The following is a 21,012-nucleotide window of genomic DNA, read 5'->3' as shown; positions in this document are numbered from 1 at the left end:
GGGAACCTGCGTTCAGAGTCTGGTCTGAGCTAAAAACACCTTAACCAGGCATCCAAGGCAGGGCGAGGCGAGGCAATCGGGCGGCCTGGTAGCTCAGCCTTCCGAAGCAACGGTGCGCAGACTTCCGTGGATGGGATGACTGCTATTTGCCGCCGTTGTTAGGGGGTCCGTGTTCGTTGTCCTCGGAATCGGGAGTGGGGAGGGCGGGGCGATCCGAAACAAGAATCACATGAATTGTAAAAATACAAAGGCAATGTTGTGGATTTGGTCTAGATCGCAATGCATCAATAGTGGGTATATAACACGTTGTGGTGACCCGGTCAAGACCTGGGCTAGAGCTTGCCGACGAGGTTTAGGACGTATCTCCGTAAGCACAGCCTTTCAATGTGGCGTGGGTGGCGTGGGTGCTTCGGTTTTCAATTGGTCATAACCTTCCGGCCTGCGTTATGGTTGGGTGCACCAACAGTTATTATGGGGTATTAATCTTTTCGCTCAAGAATTGGGGAGAGCTAGCGGATACTGTACATGGACTGTATGGGGTTTGCCTAAACGAATGCTTTTGGGACTGAAATATTATTGCCCCACACTAACTCTTAGACACAAAGCTATACCCAATCATAATAAAAGCCAGGACTTAAACCAAAACGGAAGCGCAGCACCACCTTAGAAAAAGAAGGCCCTGCTTATCGAGACCTTATCTCGATAAGAGCCCACAATCTTTCTTGGGAGCGACCAGGAAGATAAATCTAATTCCAACTTCCAGGTAGATATTCCGTAGGTTACACCAAGTTCGATGTTTTCCTTCGTCTACTCAAAGAGCTAGAGCGACTGCTATAGTTAGATCTATCACCAAAGTGAAATACCCATCACTATATACACACTGGAATAAATATAATTAAGTATTTACCGCGATATAGCAAAAGGTCAAATAATGAAACTCAAACGGCACCGTCAGAGTCATCCTAACAGACTTACAAACCTTACCGCCAACCGCTATGTAATAGGTACCGCTGTGCTAGCTAGACAAAACAGATACCTGTGTGCCTAGGAGTCTAGTCAGCTGTGCATACGGCACACGCTAAACAAGATTAAGTTTTCGCTCAGGGCATATAAAGCGGACCAAGCCTGGCCGCGCAGGATTCGCTCGGCACCTACTAAATAACCACGCTTCAGTCAGCTCGTGCGACGCACTATCACATGTTGCAACCAACACGCTAATCAAGCGCCTAGGCGAGGCAGCATCCCTCTAGCTCTACAACAGCAGTCGCATTGCTAACCCCGGCTGCAGGCGGGTACAATGAAGACCAAGTACATGTCTCCGGTATCCTTAGTTCTATATAATTCGCGTTCGAATAGTTGATATTCATGACACTACTAATCATCACTAGATCAAGGTATTGAGCGTATAGCGTTAAGATCTCGCCAAAAGGCAGTCGGATTCCAGGGCCACTCGGGCACCGATAATGGGGACCAACAATGTTCCACGACGCGGGACCAACAAGAGTTATATTATGTCTGAGTGAAACTTGCAGCTGGGATTCCGGGCGGGCCTCCGCGGCTTCCGGACACTCCATGACCGAGGCCAACGCGGGTTACACGATGTTTGACTGAAACAGCAGAAAGAGTCGAGCATTAGGGCAGAGTTTTTTCTACTTAACTCAGACCCGAAACGGGCCGCCAACGCTCAAGTCATCAGTCTGAACTCTAGACACCAAAATTAGATGCCCAAGGGATAGCCTGAGGCCGCGACATGGTAATTGCGTGCTTGTTGGCGGCATCAGAAAACCGAATGAGAAATCATAACCGCTGCTTTAGCATGAAAGCGTGGCCTAGAGAGTCCCAACGTAGTTTACAAGGTCTACCTTTGCTCTAGGACATTTGTTGGCTTGTGTCGTCTTACCACACTCACAGGGCATCTCTACCCGGCCAAGTTATTTGGGTGCTACCTATGCACCTGCCGCAGGAGCTCCAACCAACCATACCTACTTGTCCTCGAAAACTGGCCCATGGCCTAATCAGCCTTTTGAAAAAGAAATCCAATACCGGCGCAGACCAACAACTCCAACCTCCGCTGCAGAGGTGGGGAGTGGTGGGTAGAGTAGAGATGTATATGATTTTTTGCTCTCGGTGTGCTCTGCTGTTTATAAATACCCTAGGTAAGGCCCTCACCTACCTGTCTTGTCTCATCAGCTTCCTCATCAATTTCCTCATCAACTTTCTCATCAACTTTCTTATCAACTTTCTCATCAACTTTCTCATTAGCTCCGTCATCATGTTTCTTGTTAGGACTCTTAACCGTTCCTCGGACCTATTGCTTTTATCAACACTAAATAACTCTAGAATATACGACTCTCGCTCATTTATACATCGGTCGAGATTCGAATTGCACTAGAGATATTTTCAAAATGACACTTCTGCAACAGGTTAAGGACTTGCACAACCAGGGGAAAGTCACCGAAGCCGACTTAGACAAGGTCATTGCGGCTGTAAGAGGGAAAAGGGCAGATGTGCTGGCCAAGCTGAATTGGCAGACCAACATGGAATATATTCAATCTCTGATAAATGGGAGAGGTGCTCTGCGACAGACGCATTTGCCCCGCTTGTAGTGTATTAGGGTAGTACTACTAGTTAGCATTAGTTTTCGTGGTGGGAGGGAACTCGCCTTAGTCGCATGTCTTTCTTTCAGGCTGCACTTCTCCCATCACGTCTTTCAGAACAGCAAGGCTGTCCTGATCATTGTTAGCAAATGAACCGGGTTTCAAAACTAAAGAAGGCTTTGGCATACCTATCTGGTGATGCTATACGACACCGACCTGTAGTAGAGTGACCTCCCTACCAGAGAACAAGTGCGTGGCTCTCAGCATTTGATCCACAACTGATTAGTTATTGATATCACATTGTGCTCAGGGTAGCATCAATCATCATGGAGTGGTAGGTACTTATCCATGGAACCCTCCCTTTCGAGGAGTGGTTCCAACTTCCATTAGGAACCCCCAATGGCCAACTATCTCATTCTCTAAACCATAACGATCGTGTCATCAGAGCCAGCCACATACTAGCCAGTCTAGTTATTGAAACAAATTGATACAGTGACTAGAGCTAGTCGAGATAAAGTCATCGTGGCTTCGCTGGTTATAATTAAATATCGATATACAGAGTTAGTCAGTTCATATCTTCCTAGGCGGGAGGCGACGAAAAACACTCGTCTCTTCCATATAGTGCCCTTGATCCAAAATGTACAGCTGTACATGTGTTGATATAGATTACCCTCACCAGTGGGGAAGGAGTAGGTAAGTTGAGCGTAGCGGGTGCCTTCCACGTAGACATACAAGCCTGACATGGTCTTCTACTCAACTTATTAATTACAAGCTAGTTCGTCAGTTTCCAGCCATCCATTTAGCTGAACTAGGACATGTTCAAGGTTAAAGGTTGCTGAGACCACTGTTTATGGGGACCTACATAAGGCGGGCCAATGGGCGGCTGGCGCGCGAAGTTGCCGTTACTTGCATTATGCAATTGACGGCGTAGTTACTGGCTAGGTCAATCTGCGGCCCCGTTAGATGCGCTAATTTAAGTCGCCCGTGCGTTCAGTTCGCTTCTTCGAGACTCGAGCGACACCCTGAGCCCCACCCTGCAGCATTGCCATTCAAGATTCTTCTGCCACTGGCACGCTTTCCAACCTTGTATCCCACCTCCGACAGCCCGCCCACTACAACGAAGTTTAGGCTTCGCGATCCAACAGGCCCAACGCGCACGACCTCAAAACGGGACGGATCCCCAACCTCGACCCCACGAGCCCTTTGTGTGCTAACGCCCGGTTCAGCTTTCTTTATCTTGCTTCGTACCGCCAAGCAAGCAGAGCGAGGCCATTGGCCGCCGTCCCCGCTCAATTGCTGTCGCCCTCTGCGGCTCTTGCAGCTCTCGTGCAACTCTCATGGGTGCCTTATCGCCGTCTAGTGCGAAACATGGGACATCTACGAAGTCAAGTGCGCTACCGCCTGCCCGCCCGTTTCTCCTCGCCCGCAATTCCGCCCACTGGGCATGCTGACGTGCCACCATTGCCCCAGATATTGTAGAGCCGGTCGAGGGGTGTCCCTTCTGTGCCTGATCTGATTGCCTCGCGCATCGTCGCGCATCTTGCGTTTGCTTTCGCATTGCATTGCTCGTCCTTCATATACCTACTTTGTCCCACCTCGAGATGGCTACGACACGGTACACAGCGAACGACCTGCGGCGCCAGGTAGGGTCGCCGCGATCCAAGGGACGCGGTAAGTTCTGTTCTGACTTTACCTCTGCCCGCCCCCTAAACCCTCTCCCTTTTGCCCTACATTACCGAAGGATAGGCGCGCTGACAAAGTTAAACTTCCTATAGAAAACAAAGATACCCTCTGCCGCAACGTAGTTATTTATGGGAATTGCCGCTACGAAGACCAAGGCTGCACCTTCAACCACGACCAGAACAAGATGTCGTCTTCTCAGACAGATCTGTAAGTGGCTACGCGAACATCTTTCTTCATCACTCGCGGAGCACCGAGAGAGCCGCTGTATAGCACCCATGCGCCGGGCCAGAGAAGCGGACTCCCTGGCGCCCAATTCGCGCCCAATTCCGGCCGGTAGGTTGTACTGTGCCTGCAGACACGGCGGGAGCTGCGGCCGCTTGCATCTCCAGCTCAGCAACATGCATAGGACATTGGAGGACTGTCGGGTTGCTGTCGTCAAGACTTGCGCCAGGATGACTATCGCCGCATGCATACGTCTGGCCTCATCTACTCGTGGCTCTCGAAACTCGGCCTTCGGTCTCGATTGATGTCTTTTCCACAAACCCTTGACCGTTTGTTTTTCACAATATTTTTCTGTTTTTTTCTTCTAACTTTTGGCCAGCACTTCTAAGAAAACATTCAATGTCGACTCTCCATCGTTCACGCCGGCAGGCCAACCTCAGCCACCTGCAAAAAAATCCACCTTCTCATCCCAGGCAGCAAGCGCCGCACCCTTCACACCCCGTGGAGCTAATGGTGAGTCTTTATGTTTGGGATGATTGCCCCGTGTGCCTAATATTTGCTGTCTAGTCACCCCAAACCTACAACAGCAAGCCACCGCTGAAACGTCTATATTTAATCCGGCAGCAATTCGGGAATTTACCCCGCAAAACTACGACATAGGAAATACCGTAAGTTCGAATTGGGATTTCGGGTGTCCTATTTGCTCACGCCGGTACAGAACTCTGTAAATGGTGCTGCCCAAGACAGCGTATATAACGATCCTTTCACATCCATGAACTCTCTGGGGCCGGCCCTGCCTCCTGCAGGCCAATTCAACCCTTACGCGAATGACCACAGTACCATGGGGGGATCCGGGGCAACGTTCTACCCTCAGCACGGAAGCTTCCCAGCTGGCCTTACGCAGCCACCAAATTATCATCTTTACACCCCCTACGACTCGTATCGGCAAGACCTACAGCCGTGGCAGCGGAGCACATACGATTTCTTCATGCCAGAAAAGATGCGGGAACACATGCAGAAGAAGATGTATGCGACTCAGCAAGTCATGCCCAGTAAGACACAATCTCATGAACATCGTTCTGGAATTCTCAAGTAACATTTGGCAGATTTAGGTCTACCGCAGCTCGAGCGCTGGCATTCTCTAGTTCCACTCGATACAAACAACAGGAAGAACTCGTCCTCTTTTGGCTATCCTAGTTGGATGTACAAAGCCCAAAACAGTAGAACGGGAAGACACTACGCACTGCGAAGAATTGAAGGTATGAGGCCTGTTATATTGGCATAGGAACTGTCTTTGACCATTGACCATGCAGGCTATCGATTGACCAACGACAAGGCCATTACGACGGCCATGAAAGAATGGAAGAAAATTAAGAATGCAAACATTGTAACCGTTCATGACATTTTCACCACCAGAGAGTTTGGAGACAGCTCGCTCATCTTCGCGTACGACTATCATCCTTTGTCGGCAACGCTGCAGGAACACCATTTCCCGTCTCATGGCCCTCGGTTCAGGGCACTAAACTTCATTCCGGAGAACGTCTTGTGGGGCTATATATGCCAGATCACGAATGCGCTGAGGATCATCCACTCGTCCAAGCTCGCTGCTCGCTGTCTCGAGCTCAGCAAGATTATTGTCTCGGAGAAGGATCGTATTCGGCTCGCGGCATGCTCCATTCTGGACGTGGTGCAGTTTGAAACAAACACGAGGTCCATCTTGGAGCTACAACAGGAGGATCTCATCAAATTTGGCAGGGTTATGCTTTCTCTGGCAACGAATACTCTGCCTGTCCATCTGAATAATATTCAAGCAGCTCTCGACTCTCTTGGGACAAAGTATACGTCGAACCTGAAGGAGGCCATTGCGTGGCTCATCTCGCCGGTGGGACCCGGTGAATTAAAACCGTTTGATAATTTTATCACCGGTATTTCTACGCAAATGACTGCCTTCTTCGACCTTGCACTCCAGGATGGCGACGAGAAGGAGTCAATACTGGCCAAAGAGCTGGAGAATGGACGCGTAGCTCGCTTGCTGATGAAATTGGCCACTATTACGGAGCGCGGCGATTTGGCTGGCATGCAGGGCTGGTCCGAGACTGGAGACAGATACCAGCTTAAGCTATTCCGCGACTACGTCTTTCATCAGGTGGACGCTGATGGGAAGCCCCGGCTGTCTATTGGACACATACTGAACTGTCTGAACAAGCTGGACGCCGGGCTCGAGGAGATGGTTGTTCTAACGAGTCGCGACAACGACAACGTCTTTGTTCTTACCTACCGAGAGCTCCGCCAAATGTTTGAACGATCGTTTAATGAACTCGTCAAACACAGTAAGCACGGTGCTCCTGGGGCGAACTAGAAGAAACCATCAGGAGAAAATACGGGGAACAGAAGGTCGAAGTCTGAACCGCTGCCCGCTCCTCCCAGCCAGGTGACATTAAATCCCGTGGCGGCACCATGGATTCCCGATTAAGGAACCGATCTGGGCACACATACAGCGGAGAAAGGCACACAAAAGCCTAATAAGGGGACAGGAGAGCAGGGTGGTTTAACAGCGGCTTGTGGAATACTCAAAAGATGCGAAGGAGACCGTATTCCTCGTACGGATATTTATTCGAATTCAACTGATACGATGCTATAGCGAAACTAGTAAGCGTAGCGCAATAGGCTCTTCGATGAACTATGCCAAGTTATTTTCTTTTTCTACTCGTTTGTTTTTGTTTTGGGGAACTTGTCCCACGTTGACTCCAGATTCGGGTCGAGCTCGGAGTTATGTCATATTTTTGCCCGTTGGGTATGCTTATTAGGTATATAAGACGGTTGCATCATGGGATGCAGTATATGATCTATTTTCAGTCCCGTGAAGCAGGAATGAGGAATGAGGGCTGTCTGTGTGTACACGAATGGGAAAGGGGAGGAGAGAAGAATAGAAAGAAAAACGAGACATTACTATCTTATGAGTAACAGCAATAACCAGATAAAACTTGCGCGCAGGAAATACCCATTACGCTAAGAGGTCAGTCAATCCCGGTAGAGCTTAGGGCAGCAGAGCAGACGCGCTTTCAGACAATCAATTACTGTCAGACTGGATGAAGCAGTATCTAGACTAGCAGTAAGGTCCAACCCAGTTCATGGGCTATCCATCTACTAACTCACCTAGCAACTCTGATGTATTCGAGTGAGAGGGTGTAAGATTCTCTCACGCAATCGCCAAGTGGCGATATCCCATGCATACACCTACCTAGTGCGTTGTTCCTCGGGGGTATTTCACCAAGACGAGTTCAAATGCACTACTGTCGATGCGTTCCTCCCACCCTATTTCTTCCCCTTTCTTGTACTGTAATAATACGCCGTTTCTTTCTTATTTATTTTTTTTGCGCCAGGATATATCCGTAATGTGACCCTCCTTCCGCCCCCCGGAACTGCCCGACCTAGGCTGCAAACAAAATAGGTCCTTTTGGTCTATTTTGGGGGTTTCTTTCGTTCGGGAAAAACTTGACGTTTTCCCTCCCCCCCGTTTTCCTGCCTCGTGTCTCGTACAATCGAACCGTTCACTCTTCGTCGTTCACCGCGAACGGGTTGGATATGACCTCGCTGCCGTCCACAGGGCTAATAACCACGAGTAGCGTGCCGCGCGCGACCACGAGGCCTAGCGATCGAGTATTCTCGTTGCCTTCGTCATCTAGATTTTGGAAGAGTGGTGGTTAGTCAAAGGGCTTTTTTCTCCTTTGCTCTCTGCTCTCGTTTTTTGCCCCATAGTCTTCGTGCTCTCCCTGGTCGACCAGCTGGGAAGCTGGCGTGTGGTGAGAGAATCTCACCTCTGAGAGCCTCCTCCACGTCATCAAGGACAAGGTTCATCAGTGCATCGTATCCTTTGAGGGTTCCGGTGACTGGAAAGAACAAGAAGATGAATCGGTTAGCTGGCGCCACGCGCGAAACTAGGGGAGATGACCAGGATTTTCCATGGAGACGCACCCTCCCGCCCGCCATTAAACTTGACGGTGATGCGCTGGTCCATGTATTTTTTGAGGTCAAGAATATTCTCTTTCTTTGGGCGCTCGCCCTGGGCGCCGCCCGCGCTACCAGCACCACCACCCTGTCCTCCGCGGCCGCCAGGTCCTCCGCCGCGGCCGCCGCCACTGCCGCCCCTAGAGCTGCCGCCGCGACCGCGATAAGGCCTGTCTGCCATTGCTATGCTTTGTGGGCTGTCGGAATAAAGGAACCGGTCGATATATATACTGGATGGCGGCTGTAACCGTTCGGGTGCGTTGCTTGGGGCGATGCGAGAGTGTGGCCTACGACGAGCTTCTGTTCTGTTTCGCTTGAATGCAACGCAGTCGTCAATAGAGGTCTTGGTGGGGCCAGCGACAAAACGCGAGCCGCCAGTAGGTCTGCTGCTAAAAATGACCCGCAGGGTGACCCCGCGATTTATGGTGGTGCAGGGGGCGTTCTGCGGCTTGTCGAGTCCCTGCCCGCCCAAGAGTCTGGTGGCCCAAGCTTTGCTAAACGTCACATCCCGACAAGGAGGGTGTATTTCTCTCTTTTGAGTCTGTTGCGCCTCTACCGTTTTCTCCAACGATTACGAAAGATGGAGGGAAATAGTCAGATGAGACTTTCCTGTTTGCACCCAAATAGGCCCAAGAGATCCGGGACTGAAGAACTAACCTAATTAAGGTGCGGTATTCGTACATACATAGTGGACGACCGTACCATGGAATCTACCACGCCCAACAAAGGGTGGAGGGCGCTATCCCAAGTTAGCCGGATTATACACTAGATCTGCTTGTGCCTCCGCTGTGGAGATGATCATCACCGGTGCTCCAACAGATCAGTGCGCACCGGAAAGCCAGTGTGAAGTTACTTGTCTGGCTGTTTACACTACAGAACAGGTAGGCACACTTCTATCCGCGATGCAACTCAAGCTTCCCTCCCGGCATCCCGGCCTAGCCGGCAGCCGATCGCCCAACAAGCAGGCCAGAGATAAAGGCCACAAACGTTCGTACAAAGGCTTCAAAAACGCAGCTGCAGTCTACAGGGGCACCAGAAATTCCGCCTCACGGAGTAGGCGGAAGATGGGCATATTCCGATCTAGAAAGGAAGCCAACCGTACTGCGCCCTTTGAAATCCCGTCTTTGATGTCCTCCCTCGCTCCTGACCCCCGCCACTCAAACCGGGCTTATGAGGCAGGAGGTCGAGTCTAGGAACGATGACAAACGGGGGAGTTGCCAAGCCAGGCCAAGCCCAGGGTATGGGCTTGAGTGGTTGTGCGAGGAACGCAGATTGTCGCAAGAAGATAGCTGTTCATATTCTACTTGGTCAGACTCTAGGTGTAATGGAAGCGTGCCAGTGAAGGGATAGCTTGGACATATGGTGTAGCACCATGCAGTCTTTGTTGGCAAGCGGGCTTCGGAGGGCTGGCTGGAGGTTCAAGTTGGTAGGTACCTTGCCCAGGCCCAGGCAAAAGAGCGGCCAAGAGCGCTCCCGTCGGCCGTAGCTTCCCATCTCAGTGTAAAGTCGGGTCCTACTACTGCGGACTGCGATGACCCAATTTCGTTGGTCTATTTAATTGCTGGGTTCCGCTTGCCCGCCCCCAATCCCGTCGTTCCCAAAACTCCGAACCTCTTCCTTCATCTATTAAACTTCCAACTCTTCAACAAAGCTGCCGCGCGGGTCCTGCTCCAGCTTACCCTTTCCCCACGGCACTCACGCCATTCCCGACCCGCTCATGCGTGCCATCCGCTAGGCTTCCCGCTACCTCCACACCACGCTCTTTGTATTGTATATACTATACACCAGTACAACCAATTCCTCATTAGCATACAAACCACAACAAAACGCCCACCTCTCTAAAAAACCTCGTTAAGGCTATCCGTAGCCATCCAGGTCGCTTTGGAGGCTCAGCTTAGAGCATAGGCAAGATCGAGCGATGCGTGTGAGGCTGGACGCGGATTCAGACGCGGGTACAGGTACAGGTACTGAGTACTGCAGATGCAGGCACATGACTGGCACGGGTAGCCAAAATTATTTCTAAGGCTTGACAGCTGCAGCGCTCCGTCATTGAGCTACCTGCCTCCCTTACCATCCATCCGATTTACTATTTGATAAGGCGGACAGCGTTTGTTTGGGCGTCTTCCACGCATTGCACTGCATCCAAAATCCCCAACAGCACAGGCCGCCATTGCCCGGAACGCGAGCCGATCGAAAGCCCCAAGAACCAGAACCTCGCCAGAACCTCCTCCAAACTTAAAGAGGCAATTTTCTGGCCAATTGCATCCGCATCTCATTCTGAGAGCTCGCGTAGCGCAACGACACACGATTGGACAATTCGAGAGCGACCTGGTCTAGGGTGTACACCACTCTTCAGTTTCATGGCCTAACACTTGACACTCGTCTAACCAACCTAAAAGACATAGAACTGAAGACATTGGCTTTATTATTCTAGTTTTTTTCTTTTTTTCTTCCGTCGCGCTGTGGCCAACTAGCCCACCGGAAACTCACAAGGCCGCATGTTTGGCCAGGCAAGGCCACACAGTCTCGGCTCACCTCCACTACTACAGCCCCGGATTTCATGTTGCAGCTGCACCTCGGCATATCTCACCCTGTTCTCGTGTTCCGTAGACAGAGCCACTCGGCACATGCACCCCCGCAACTCAAGTGGGCGGACAGCTACCCGGCTCTAGCCCCCGCCGTCGCCGTCGCCATCGACGGCGTTCTTGCTGTCGCCAGGAACAACAAGCCGACAACAAGCCAGGCGCTTCTGTGCTGCGTCGACAACCGCACTGCTGTGGCAGCGCAGCATGGTGCCGGGAGCACACGGCACTGGCGCCGTGGATCCACCTTCGGATGCCCACAAGCGCAAGCGCGACGCCGACGACAACGGCACCCAGCCTGCCCACTCGGGCCGAATCCCACAGCCTCCGCCACCCCAGGCAGGTAATGGCGCCCCTATTAACTACCTCTCCAGGGCTAGTCCGGCCAGGCTGCGCCTGATCCAAGACGACAGCGATGCATTCACTGACGTCCTGTCTCTCATGGGCGATTACGAAGGTGCGTTTGGAACTTGAGGACCCCCCTTATCCCCCTTAATTTGCGCTACCACTAACACTGTAATAAGGGGTACTCAGTCGCCACGAGAGTCTAGCTGCAAACCTAGGCGCAAAGTTGACCGCTCCCCGTCTCCTGCGCGCAATGGAAAGCCTCTTCGAAGGTACCATCACTGTAATTCCGGACATCCCCTACCGGGACACCCGGGCGTCCACTGTTTACAAGCCTACTTGGCTAGAAATCATTGCATTTGCAAAGTCCAACCCCGGAGACCTGAATTTGATAGCCGCTCCTGACGGCCGCCGAGTGTGTCAGTTTGTAATGAAGAATGTCCGCGTCGGGATAAGCGAAGACGACTGGCGCCTTATCATGTCAAGTACTCTCGATCGCTTCCGCTTGGCTCCCGCTCGGCCCCTGGAAGAGGATGAAGCCATAGAGCTGGCTACTCTCGATATCCTCGAGCAACGCCTGCAGACACTCATCAAGAAAGCTGACGAGGTAGCGCGGAGAGCCCGGCAGCTCAACTATCATCTCAGTGGCCGAAAAGCCGCCATCAATTCTCGCCGTTCACCGCCGGTTGCTCAACAAGGCTCTGGCTTTCAGTCTATGAACCAGCCGCCCGCACGGTCAGGAGGGCCAAATCCGGGATACGATCTTCACGCCGACCTGCTGCAGCAGTTTCTGGTGCCGGCCCCGCAACAAGCTCTTTCGTCTGCATCTACCGCGTCCTTACCTACCCTGTCCGAACCGCCCCGGCTACGCCAACCTGCTCAATTAGTTACTCCGAGTACGAGGCCCTCATCCGTGCATGCAGATGAGCTAGCGGCCTATCGAGATCACCAGTCAGAGTCCGCCGAAGACATATCCGCGGCTCACCGGCCCTTAATTCAGGCCCGCATTGAGAAGCTTGCGCGTGGGGATCCCATCTCCCCGCCTTGCGACCGCTGCCGACGATTGAAGACGTCCTGTGTTAAGCATCTCACTGCTTGTCAAGGCTGCACGCGCAAGCACGCTAAATGCAGCTGGAAAGGGGTCACGGACGAAGAGGTTGCCGCGCTCAGGGGCGAGCTTGTTTATGGGCGTGGGTTAGGAAGAGAACTTAGGGAACTAGAAGCTGCAGACCCGGCCGTTGACGAGCGAGACGATTTGCTCATGACAGAGCAATCATCTTCTCACCTACCGATAGAACCTGGTGAGGGGTCAAGAGTCTTGCGGGACACTAGTAGCCGACACCGGCAAGGGAGCAGGGGACAGACGGCAGGTTCGGCTAGCAACAACCACTACGGAAGCCGAGACGGCTCGACACCCCCTAGAGGTCGCAGTGGCGGGATTCATCTCGCCCACTTGCTACTACGGGACCCTAACGACGACAACAACAGGAGCGTCGATACACCGCCCCCGCCCCTGGACAAAGACGAAGATGGCTCCTCAGCGAGAGGCACGCGGGGCAGCCACGACCCTGTGGTTCACAGACACTTGAGCCACATGGCGTCTGTAGCCACGGCAGCAGCCGAGGCTAGAGAGGCGTACGCCTCCAAGGTGTCCAGAGGCAGCACCCCTGGCTAACGTTTTAACGGTTGGCCTTTCTACACGTGGAGAGAGCCCGGGCTGAGACCATTTAATAGCCCGGTAAAGCCTTGTAGGTATGACATACGACACGTGATACGCCTTGATACCATTTTATGTTTCTTTTTGTTTCGTCCACTTTCTAGGGGTGTTTTGCACTGGAGAAGGAAGGAGTAGATGCCCCATTTGCATTTCACCATAGATCTAGGTCGGCATAGTTGTTCATATTGAGTCATGGCAACATACACGGCTGGGAGGCTGGCGGTCTGGCTAGGTGGTTAATGATTGTACTGAAGTACTTACGTAATGTTAAAAGCTATTATGCCCTACTAGATGTGTATTTGTGAGTGAATAAGAAAGTCTGTTCCCGTAATTGTCTGTAGAGTTTACCTATGTCGTCTCTCCAGTGCCACATCAGAGTTTTGTCAGAGTCTCGTCAGAACCAAGCCCCTTAGTCTTGTATAAACTAGACACCTTGGCTTCAATTGGTTTCAGCATGTTGTCAAGAGTCAATTTAAACCAGAGTGAAGGTGAAATACCCACTTGGTAGGTAGGTATATATTAGATACTGATGTCCCTATTTTTACCGGTCATTCTACCCCAAAGGCTTCAACTTGTTGGTCGTTTTTCCTCTTCGGTCAACCACTCCTCCCCCTTTCTTCCACAGTCTGCCACTTGAAACCAAGGCCAATTCTCAATCAGCGACTTTCAGCTTCCGATTCACATATTTTCAGAATTTGTTCAAGAAAAAGCGTGAATATAAAAGTAATGTAACCAGAACGGCTGAGCAAACAATCTGGGCCATGTAAATATTTCACCACCGTCGAAGGTGTTGGGCCTCGTCAGGAAGTAGAAGGAGAAGAAATGGTGCTTCTGGTGTTTGTTTTGTTTATCGTTTGTCCCCCCCCTTATCTTCGGATGTAGGAGAGTGTTCGGCGGTCTGCAAAATCTGGGGGCTATTTCACTCAAGAGATTTCTTCCGTGATGCGGTGGTTCCCGGTGGTTGTTTCGGGGGTTGGGGGTTTTTGTTGGCGTCTTGAGGGTCCGGCGTGAGAGACGTATCCCCAGTGTCAGTAAAATGCTGGAACATGATATGGACTGACAGTTTCCTTTCCAGAAAAGAAAAATGCAATTCCCAAGCTTTGTTTTGACAACTCCCCCTTGTGGTAAGAAACATGGGTCATCGGCCTTTGTTACCTAGGTAACTTCAGCCCGGGGTGTGGTATAGATGCCCGATTGAGGCTGCTGTTTAGTTTATACACCCCCTTATATCCTCGAGTTTTGTTCCGCTCCATGGTGGCACACCATTAGTGCATTGGGCCTCCAGAGAAATGTGACTTGAGATTCAGGGGCGAAGCTCGATGGGGAGACATCTTGCACTATCTTACACTATTGTTACTTGCTAAGTGTAGGTGTCGCTCAGCGGAAGAGACTGTGTTAGTCTGATAAAGTTGCTGACGCTCGATGTGAAGCAGGGCGTAGGTGGCGGTATTTAGTCGGCCCGTCGGTATAGATTGACGAGATAGCATGTACCGAGGAGGATTAAGATCGGAGAGGGTATGGTCCCACGCGGCATCCATCTCAACTCTCTCCCGAGCCCAGCTGCTCTTGGTCAAGTCGGATCTGAGCGGGGTCGTCTCACCGACCCCGAGATTCTTGCGGTGCGACAGCAGGCAGCTAGATGGTGTTTGAGGTTAGCATGGGAGTGGTTGGATAGCCGAGGTAGTTTCTGGGACATCAGAATAGGGGGACCATGGCTATCTCGATTTTTTTTTCAAGAGAGCTTGCTGAGTGCCTTTGGCTGGTTTGTACCTGACATGGGGGTGCGGGTGCGCGGAAGAGCACGGCGATATTAGAATGACGGAGGAGTCATGTCGCGATATTAGAGGTAGGCATTGCCTGCCGGCGTCGTTTCGTGCTGTACCCAAGGTTTCTATCTTATCTCGTGTATCTTACCATGGCAACCTCGTTTCGTATGTTACATTTGTCTACCGTCTACACCAGGTTGGGCACGTTTGCTCTTCTGGCTGGCTTCAATGGATGGCAATAAACAGAGGCATGGCCGATTGTTTGCGATGCAGGCTTGCTAGAGGACTTGGACCACTGTGTTTTCCGAAATCCTAGCAATACTACTTTTCACCACTGCTCGCCCCTGACCAAATGTCTGCCCACCTGCTGTCTGCATCTCTAACATCACAGACCAAGAAAATTAAGCTGATGCTACGGGATACCGACACGCCACAGGATGGATGGCTTGGATTGTTGACGATATGGGATGCAGGCGCCGGGGAAATCTGAGAAAGGATGTCGACAAGAGGCTGAGGGATCCGGGGGATATTGACAAGTTACTGCATAGTAGAGATCGAGGGATACCACGACCGTGGGTGAGACGGGGACCCGGCGTTGTCGGTGTCTTCGCTGCGGTCGGTCAAACTCGGACCCCCATGCTCCCGCCTCCTCTCCCCTCGCTCTCCCCCTCTCCCCCTCGCCCACGGCGGCGGCCATAAACTCAACCCCCCAACTCAGTAACTCATTGGCTCCCCAGGGGTATGCAGGAGTTTGTGGATCAACACCACAACCGTGACCTGTCAACCCTCTCTTTTGGCGGCAGAGTGGCAATGGGTCGGAAATAAGGCGAGGTAGTTGGTTCTTTTTAAGTTGGCTGCGCAACACAAGCAACAAAGTCGCCGGCGCAGCCAAGTTGCAGTCAGAGCGATGCAGCGAAGACGGCCGGCTGACTAGGGAGAGAGTAGAAAAGAAGGCTTTTGTCACAAGAGAGGCTTCATAGACTGTTGACAATGGAAGTACAAATGCATACATGCATGTAAATGCTCGTAACATGACTTGAGCTATCTACACAATATAGGCAGGTAGCTATCATATTGGCTACCTGGGGCAGGTAGGCGAATATCTTGGGTAGGGAGAGGTGGTGACAGTCGATTGTATGTGTGAGCACGGTAGGTAGGGGTTCTCGGAGATGTCCCCATGCTGTGATCAGCTAGAGGCGTATTCATATTTTACTTCGTGGGGTTTCCGGAAGTGAAAGTCTTCCACGAGGGGGCAGGGCTTCAGAGAAAACGGATCGCGTGTGGTTCCCGATATGGAACAGTTTGAAGACGACGAAGCCCTGGCCGTGTCAGCACTGGTAGTGAACACTGAGCAGTAGCCCTGATTTGACTTTTTTGCTCTCGTTCTGGTATTATCTGACCAGGCATGCTGTATCGAGGCGCCCGGGCGGTCAAAACATGATGAGGGGAGGGACCGGAGCTCAAGTCAGTCTTGTAATAACTTACCCCCATACCTTACTCTTTTTACATGCCACAGGCAAAATCTTCTTCCTCTTCTTGTCGGCTGCATCCTTCGACCACACCTCACACTTCCACTTCCATACCTTTGAGGTTACCTACCTACCTTCCTTGCTGCGTGCCTACGCGGTTCTTACCTTGTTACTTTCAAACGCCCCCCCCCCCCCCCCTCTTCTCGCCAGCCCCTTCTCTTAAATACGGTAGCGTTGGCCGCCGCCCCTGGCGCTTCGCTTCGACCCACGGCACCGCACCCAATCTGCTTTCTTCCATTTTCTTCAGGTTCCCGCTGCATCTCCCTTCGCCAGCCCAGCCCAGCCCAGCCCAGCCAACCTAGTTAGCAGACGGACGCAGAGCAGACGCAGACCCGACTTTCTACCCTCCGCTCCCCACACAACGTAACCTAAACCCCCCGTGACAAGCAGCTAGCCAGCCCTTGCACGCACGCAACGGAACCAACCCTCGCTCGCTCCACCACCGCCCGCTTTGCCTTTCGCGTAGCTCGCGGCGCGTCTGAGAACGCATGCATCTTGTGCAATTGCCCTTCTTTTCTCAATTGCCTGTCTCGTCACTTTTTGCGTCTTGCAGAGCGCGATATCTTCCTTTACTTGCCGGCTCGCGTGCCACCACGCCCCACGTCTGCACGCGCCATTCTTCCAAGTACGGATGCCGCTGTCTGTTTTTGTTGCTTGTTAACAGCCGCCGCCGCTTGCATCTCGCCCCTTGACCAAGTCGGCACACAACTTCAACTCCTCGCAGCCACTTTTTCGAAGACACCTCAACCTCACCTCGTCGACCTTGATAGCCTCGCCCACGGGCACGAAACAAAACACCGAAACTAACCGCGTCTGGCTCTGGAGAAGCTATCGAGTGGCCCGGCCTTTCCGCTCGGCCTTGCAGCCAACATAGCTGGGGGACCAACTACCAGCCAGACCCAGACCAATTCCAGCCGTGGACCCCCCTTCCCGTCCTTTGTTACGCGTTGCAGTCCTCAGCAGACTAGTAGCCAATCGACGTGCCGCCTTTCCAGCTGCGTCTTAGTTTATTACTGGTACTTCAAGTTACCTTCCAATACCTTAGTTTGCTTACCACCTCACCACACCACCACCTGTCTTTTCTCAACACCGCCCATCAGTATCGCGTCAGAATCTTGCAGTCTGGCTGCGGTTGCACGCACTACTGTAATCCATTGCTGCTTTGCTCGCCATTGTGTCGACCATGGCCGAAATTGGCCCTCTCTCGTTCGAGACGAGTTTCTCGTCGGGCGCCCTAACCGAGTCCTCTTCAAACACTGCCTCGTTCAGCTCAACACCGCCAACGACCCTATCGCCCGACAGCATGTCGCTAGCATCAGACCCGGACGTGCCCAAACATGGCAGCATCGTCACTCCCCTTCTAGACGCGGCCATCCCCCTCCTAGAAGACGCGCAAAAGGCCCAGATCCAGCAGATGGAGCGCGATTTCGATCGGAAGGCACCGCACACTTCCCCGCCCGCCGAGTCCCAAGAGCCCAACGATCAGAGCAGCCGGCATACGCCTGTCGCAAATGCCATTGTGGTTGAGCCTTTGCCCGAGGAGCCACCTTTCGCTGGCCGCGCCCGCCGCGCGCGCGCAAGTCTGCCGGTGTACAACCTCGCAAAATTGAGTGGCACCAGACCCTACACCAAGCGGGTCGCCAATGGCGAGCCTGTCGACAGCAAGCGCCGCCGCACGATCGCCAGTGACACGCCCGCCACCGGTAGCAACGAGACGGCGAATGGCGACACGAACGTCCGGCCGAAGGCTTCCGAGCCGGCACAAGGCGGCATTGATGCGATGGGTCTTGACTTGCCGGCCGCCGCCGTTGCCCCGAGCTCGCCTGCCACTCCTAACCGGGCGCGCCGAATAATCAAGAAGCCCAAGTCAGTCAAGTTAATAATTAAGTCGACCAAGTCAACCAAGTCGACCCCTGCCCCCGCCGCGTCGATAACGCGTAGAGCGACGCGTCTTTCCGGCGAGCCCGTCGCGTCTCTCACATCAAAGATGACGGCACTTGGCAAGCGCGGTCGCAAGACGATCGAAAGGGGACTAGACCGCATGACACACGAATTGAGACGGCTGCAGGACACAAACGAGTTCGCACATATAGACACGCGTCCTGTGCGCTACACCGTTTGGAGTAACGGCAAGTATATTGACCCAGATGCGTCTGAGGAAGAGGCTGCGGCCACGCCACCCCGAAAGAAGGCGCGCACCAGCGAGAGCGCTACGGCGGCTCAACCCGGCAAGGAACCCGAGATCGATGCCGAAAAGAAGGAAACTACCGGGCCCGTGCCGAAGAAGCGCCGTGTCAAGAAGTGGCTAGACAAGGGCCTCTATTCCGGTCAGGACACACCTGTGGACGTTTTCCAGAACCTCAATGCCCAGGACAAGAAGAAGCTAGCATCCCTCCCCGAGTTGATCAGGCCCGTCAAACCCAATAAGACGCTGCCCTCCCCGATGTATAATGGCCTGCGCATGCTTATGAACGGCCGCGACTTCAAGTTGCCCTTTGACATCTGCAGCCCGCTCCCCCCTGGACAGCCAAAACCTGCTCACTACCGGACCATGACCAAGAGCAAGTAACACACCGTCGTCACCTGCTGATACAAGAACCTTGCGCTAATATGCTCTGCAGATCGCTTTGTTGGAGACGCCAGCGCGTATTGGAAGAAGACGCCCCACTTTGGAGACTTCGCCTCCAAGTGCGTGTGCAAGCCCGAGGACGGGTGTGCCGAGGACTGCCAGAATCGGATTATGTTGTACGAGTGCGATGAGACCAACTGTAACGTAGGCAAAGCCCATTGCCAAAACAGGGCCTTTCAGAATCTTCAGGAGAGAACTAAGACAGGTGGCCGTTATCGCGTGGGCGTTGAAGTCGTCAAGACTTCTGACCGCGGCTATGGTGTCCGCAGCAACCGCTGCTTTGAGCCAAACCAGATCATCATGGAGTACACGGGCGAGATTATCACCGAGGAAGAATGCGACCGCCGCATGAATGAGGTCTACAAAGACAACGAGGTAAGCCCTCACTTTCCGATGCAATCTAGCAAGGCGATTGATTCAAGAGACAATGATCTAACTTACCTGGCAGTGTTACTACCTGATGTCTTTCGACCAGAACATGATAATTGACGCCACCACCGGTAGCATCGCGCGGTTCGTCAACCATTCGTGTTCGCCCAATTGTCGGATGATCAAGTGGATTGTCTCTGGACAGCCACGCATGGCCCTTTTTGCCGGCGACCGCCCCATCATGACGGGCGAAGAGCTTACATACGACTACAACTTCGATCCCTTCTCCGCTAAGAACGTGCAGAAGTGCCTTTGTGGTAGCCCGAACTGCCGAGGTGTTCTCGGCCCCAAGCCCAAGGAGGTAAAGCCTCCGAAGCCCCCGAAGGAGACCAAGAAGTCTGTCAAGGGAACAATCAAGGCCGGCAAGCGAAAGCTCAAGGAGATGCTCGCCAGTGGCGACGAGAAAGAGCCAGAGAAGCCGACAAAGAAGGTTAAGCTGGTAATCAAGAAGGCGAAGAAGCCATCGCCCTCCTCAGCTGGACTCAAGGCCGCTAAGGGCGCAGCCAAGAGCGCAGTCAAGGGAGCGACGGTAATCATCAAGCGCAGCGTGGCGAGTGTATCTACCAACACGAAGCTAGCTCTTAGCTCGTCGACTAAGAAACCAACGACCAAGAAGGCGGCTGCGACCAAAAAGTCAATCACCACGATCAAGAAGTCCATTACGACGGATAAGGAAGCTCCTAGAGTCAAGCGAAAATACGTAAAGAAGAACACGCCAAGAGTTAAGGTCTCTTCGCGAAGTTCAAGTCTTACTACCATTGTCGCGGCCGGACCCGCCTCGGAGAAGAAGAAGACTGCTGGCCCGGGCAAGAAGACACCCAAGACGAAGAAGATGACGCCCGCGTCGTCGGCGAAGAGCACACCGAAGAAGTCAGCAACGCCACCGTCTTCGGTCAAGGTAGCCTCAGGTCGCAAGCGCACACCCTCGTGGAAGGTGCTGAACTCGGCCAGCCCCGACTCTGAGATGGCCGCTGGCGACGCAGTGTCTGCCAAAAACACGCCGTCCTCGGCCAAGTCGCGCAAAACGCTGGACATGGCACGCTCGGACAAGATCTGGGCCGTGGATGATGATGACGAGTAATCTAATTTTGCTTGTTGAAAGAGCCGGGTTTACGGCGGGGAGAGTATTGCTTGCATGTTTGGGGCATATCGAGCCTGAGCTTTGGGGCCAGGCGGAAAGAGGGCGAAATTACAGGAAGAAGTAAGGGATACACTTTGTTAGAAGAAAAGGGTATTATTGAGCGAGAGGGAGAGATATGGATGGATGTCGAATTTGTGCGTTGCGCGCCGCGCGGGAAAGGGAAATGAGGAATTGCAAAGGGGAAGAAGGCGTTCCGGGAGTATTCAACACTCAACAAACATATTTCGGGGTGGTAACTCAAGGGAAAGACAAGGAGTGTGTGGCTTTTGGGGGTGGGAAATAAGTGACTTTGGGGGGGAGGGGGGGGAGGGGGGGGGTTTGGCGTCTTGATGTCAATTTTTATTTTATTTACCTTACTTATTTT

The 21,012-nt window shown here is 52.7% G+C and overlaps 5 protein-coding genes across 5 annotated transcripts; 3 read left to right on the top strand and 2 right to left on the bottom strand.

The window, feature by feature from the left end:
- Positions 1 to 4,118: 4,118 nt before the first annotated feature.
- Positions 4,119 to 7,068, top strand: B0T26DRAFT_288112 (PAB-dependent poly(A)-specific ribonuclease subunit PAN3). Its single transcript, XM_060434174.1, has 7 exons — positions 4,119 to 4,268; positions 4,373 to 4,487; positions 4,882 to 5,015; positions 5,070 to 5,170; positions 5,221 to 5,554; positions 5,615 to 5,761; positions 5,816 to 7,068. Exons 1-7 carry the CDS (start codon positions 4,199 to 4,201, stop codon positions 6,859 to 6,861), a joined length of 1,947 nt encoding a protein of 648 aa, XP_060295991.1. The 5' UTR covers positions 4,119 to 4,198; the 3' UTR covers positions 6,862 to 7,068.
- Positions 7,069 to 8,053: 985 nt separating this feature from the next.
- B0T26DRAFT_645262 (uncharacterized protein) lies at positions 8,054 to 8,691 on the bottom strand (the record flags this gene model as incomplete). The annotated part of the gene is made up of 3 exons (XM_060437701.1): positions 8,054 to 8,184; positions 8,321 to 8,392; positions 8,478 to 8,691. 3 exons carry the CDS (start codon positions 8,689 to 8,691, stop codon positions 8,054 to 8,056), a joined length of 417 nt encoding a protein of 138 aa, XP_060295990.1.
- A 2,352-nt stretch (positions 8,692 to 11,043) lies between these two features.
- On the top strand, positions 11,044 to 13,122 carry B0T26DRAFT_288049 (uncharacterized protein). The gene is made up of 2 exons (XM_060434173.1): positions 11,044 to 11,549; positions 11,617 to 13,122. Exons 1-2 carry the CDS (start codon positions 11,300 to 11,302, stop codon positions 13,110 to 13,112), a joined length of 1,746 nt encoding a protein of 581 aa, XP_060295989.1. The 5' UTR covers positions 11,044 to 11,299; the 3' UTR covers positions 13,113 to 13,122.
- A 2,028-nt stretch (positions 13,123 to 15,150) lies between these two features.
- B0T26DRAFT_288014 (uncharacterized protein) lies at positions 15,151 to 16,082 on the bottom strand. The gene has a single exon (XM_060434172.1). It carries the CDS (start codon positions 15,951 to 15,953, stop codon positions 15,333 to 15,335), a length of 621 nt encoding a protein of 206 aa, XP_060295988.1. The 5' UTR covers positions 15,954 to 16,082; the 3' UTR covers positions 15,151 to 15,332.
- A 1,550-nt stretch (positions 16,083 to 17,632) lies between these two features.
- Positions 17,633 to 20,588, top strand: B0T26DRAFT_740705 (uncharacterized protein; the record flags this gene model as incomplete). Its single annotated transcript, XM_060443877.1, has 3 exons — positions 17,633 to 19,010; positions 19,071 to 19,453; positions 19,527 to 20,588. 3 exons carry the CDS (start codon positions 17,633 to 17,635, stop codon positions 20,586 to 20,588), a joined length of 2,823 nt encoding a protein of 940 aa, XP_060295987.1.
- Positions 20,589 to 21,012: the final 424 nt, after the last annotated feature.

Source organism: Lasiosphaeria miniovina, assembly GCF_030549165.1.
Source record: "Lasiosphaeria miniovina strain SMH2392-1A chromosome Unknown B0T26scaffold_4, whole genome shotgun sequence".
Classification (NCBI taxonomy): Eukaryota; Fungi; Ascomycota; class Sordariomycetes; order Sordariales; family Lasiosphaeriaceae; genus Lasiosphaeria; species Lasiosphaeria miniovina.
The sequence above is the reverse complement of the archived record's forward strand: the minus strand, read 5'-3'. Positions and strand labels throughout refer to the sequence as shown.

Excerpts from the sequence above, each read along its gene's own strand:
- B0T26DRAFT_288049 (XM_060434173.1), top strand. The coding sequence starts at position 11,300 with ATGGTGCCGGGAGCACACGGCACTGGCGCCGTGGATCCACCTTCGGAT. Across the intron at positions 11,550-11,616 it reads TCTCATGGGCGATTACGAAG|GGGTACTCAGTCGCCACGAG; the intron begins GTGCGTTTGGAA and ends CACTGTAATAAG.
- B0T26DRAFT_288014 (XM_060434172.1), bottom strand. The coding sequence starts at position 15,953 with ATGTTACGAGCATTTACATGCATGTATGCATTTGTACTTCCATTGTCA.
- B0T26DRAFT_288112 (XM_060434174.1), top strand. The coding sequence starts at position 4,199 with ATGGCTACGACACGGTACACAGCGAACGACCTGCGGCGCCAGGTAGGG. Across the intron at positions 5,171-5,220 it reads ACTACGACATAGGAAATACC|AACTCTGTAAATGGTGCTGC; the intron begins GTAAGTTCGAAT and ends ACGCCGGTACAG. Across the intron at positions 5,555-5,614 it reads GACTCAGCAAGTCATGCCCA|GTCTACCGCAGCTCGAGCGC; the intron begins GTAAGACACAAT and ends TGGCAGATTTAG.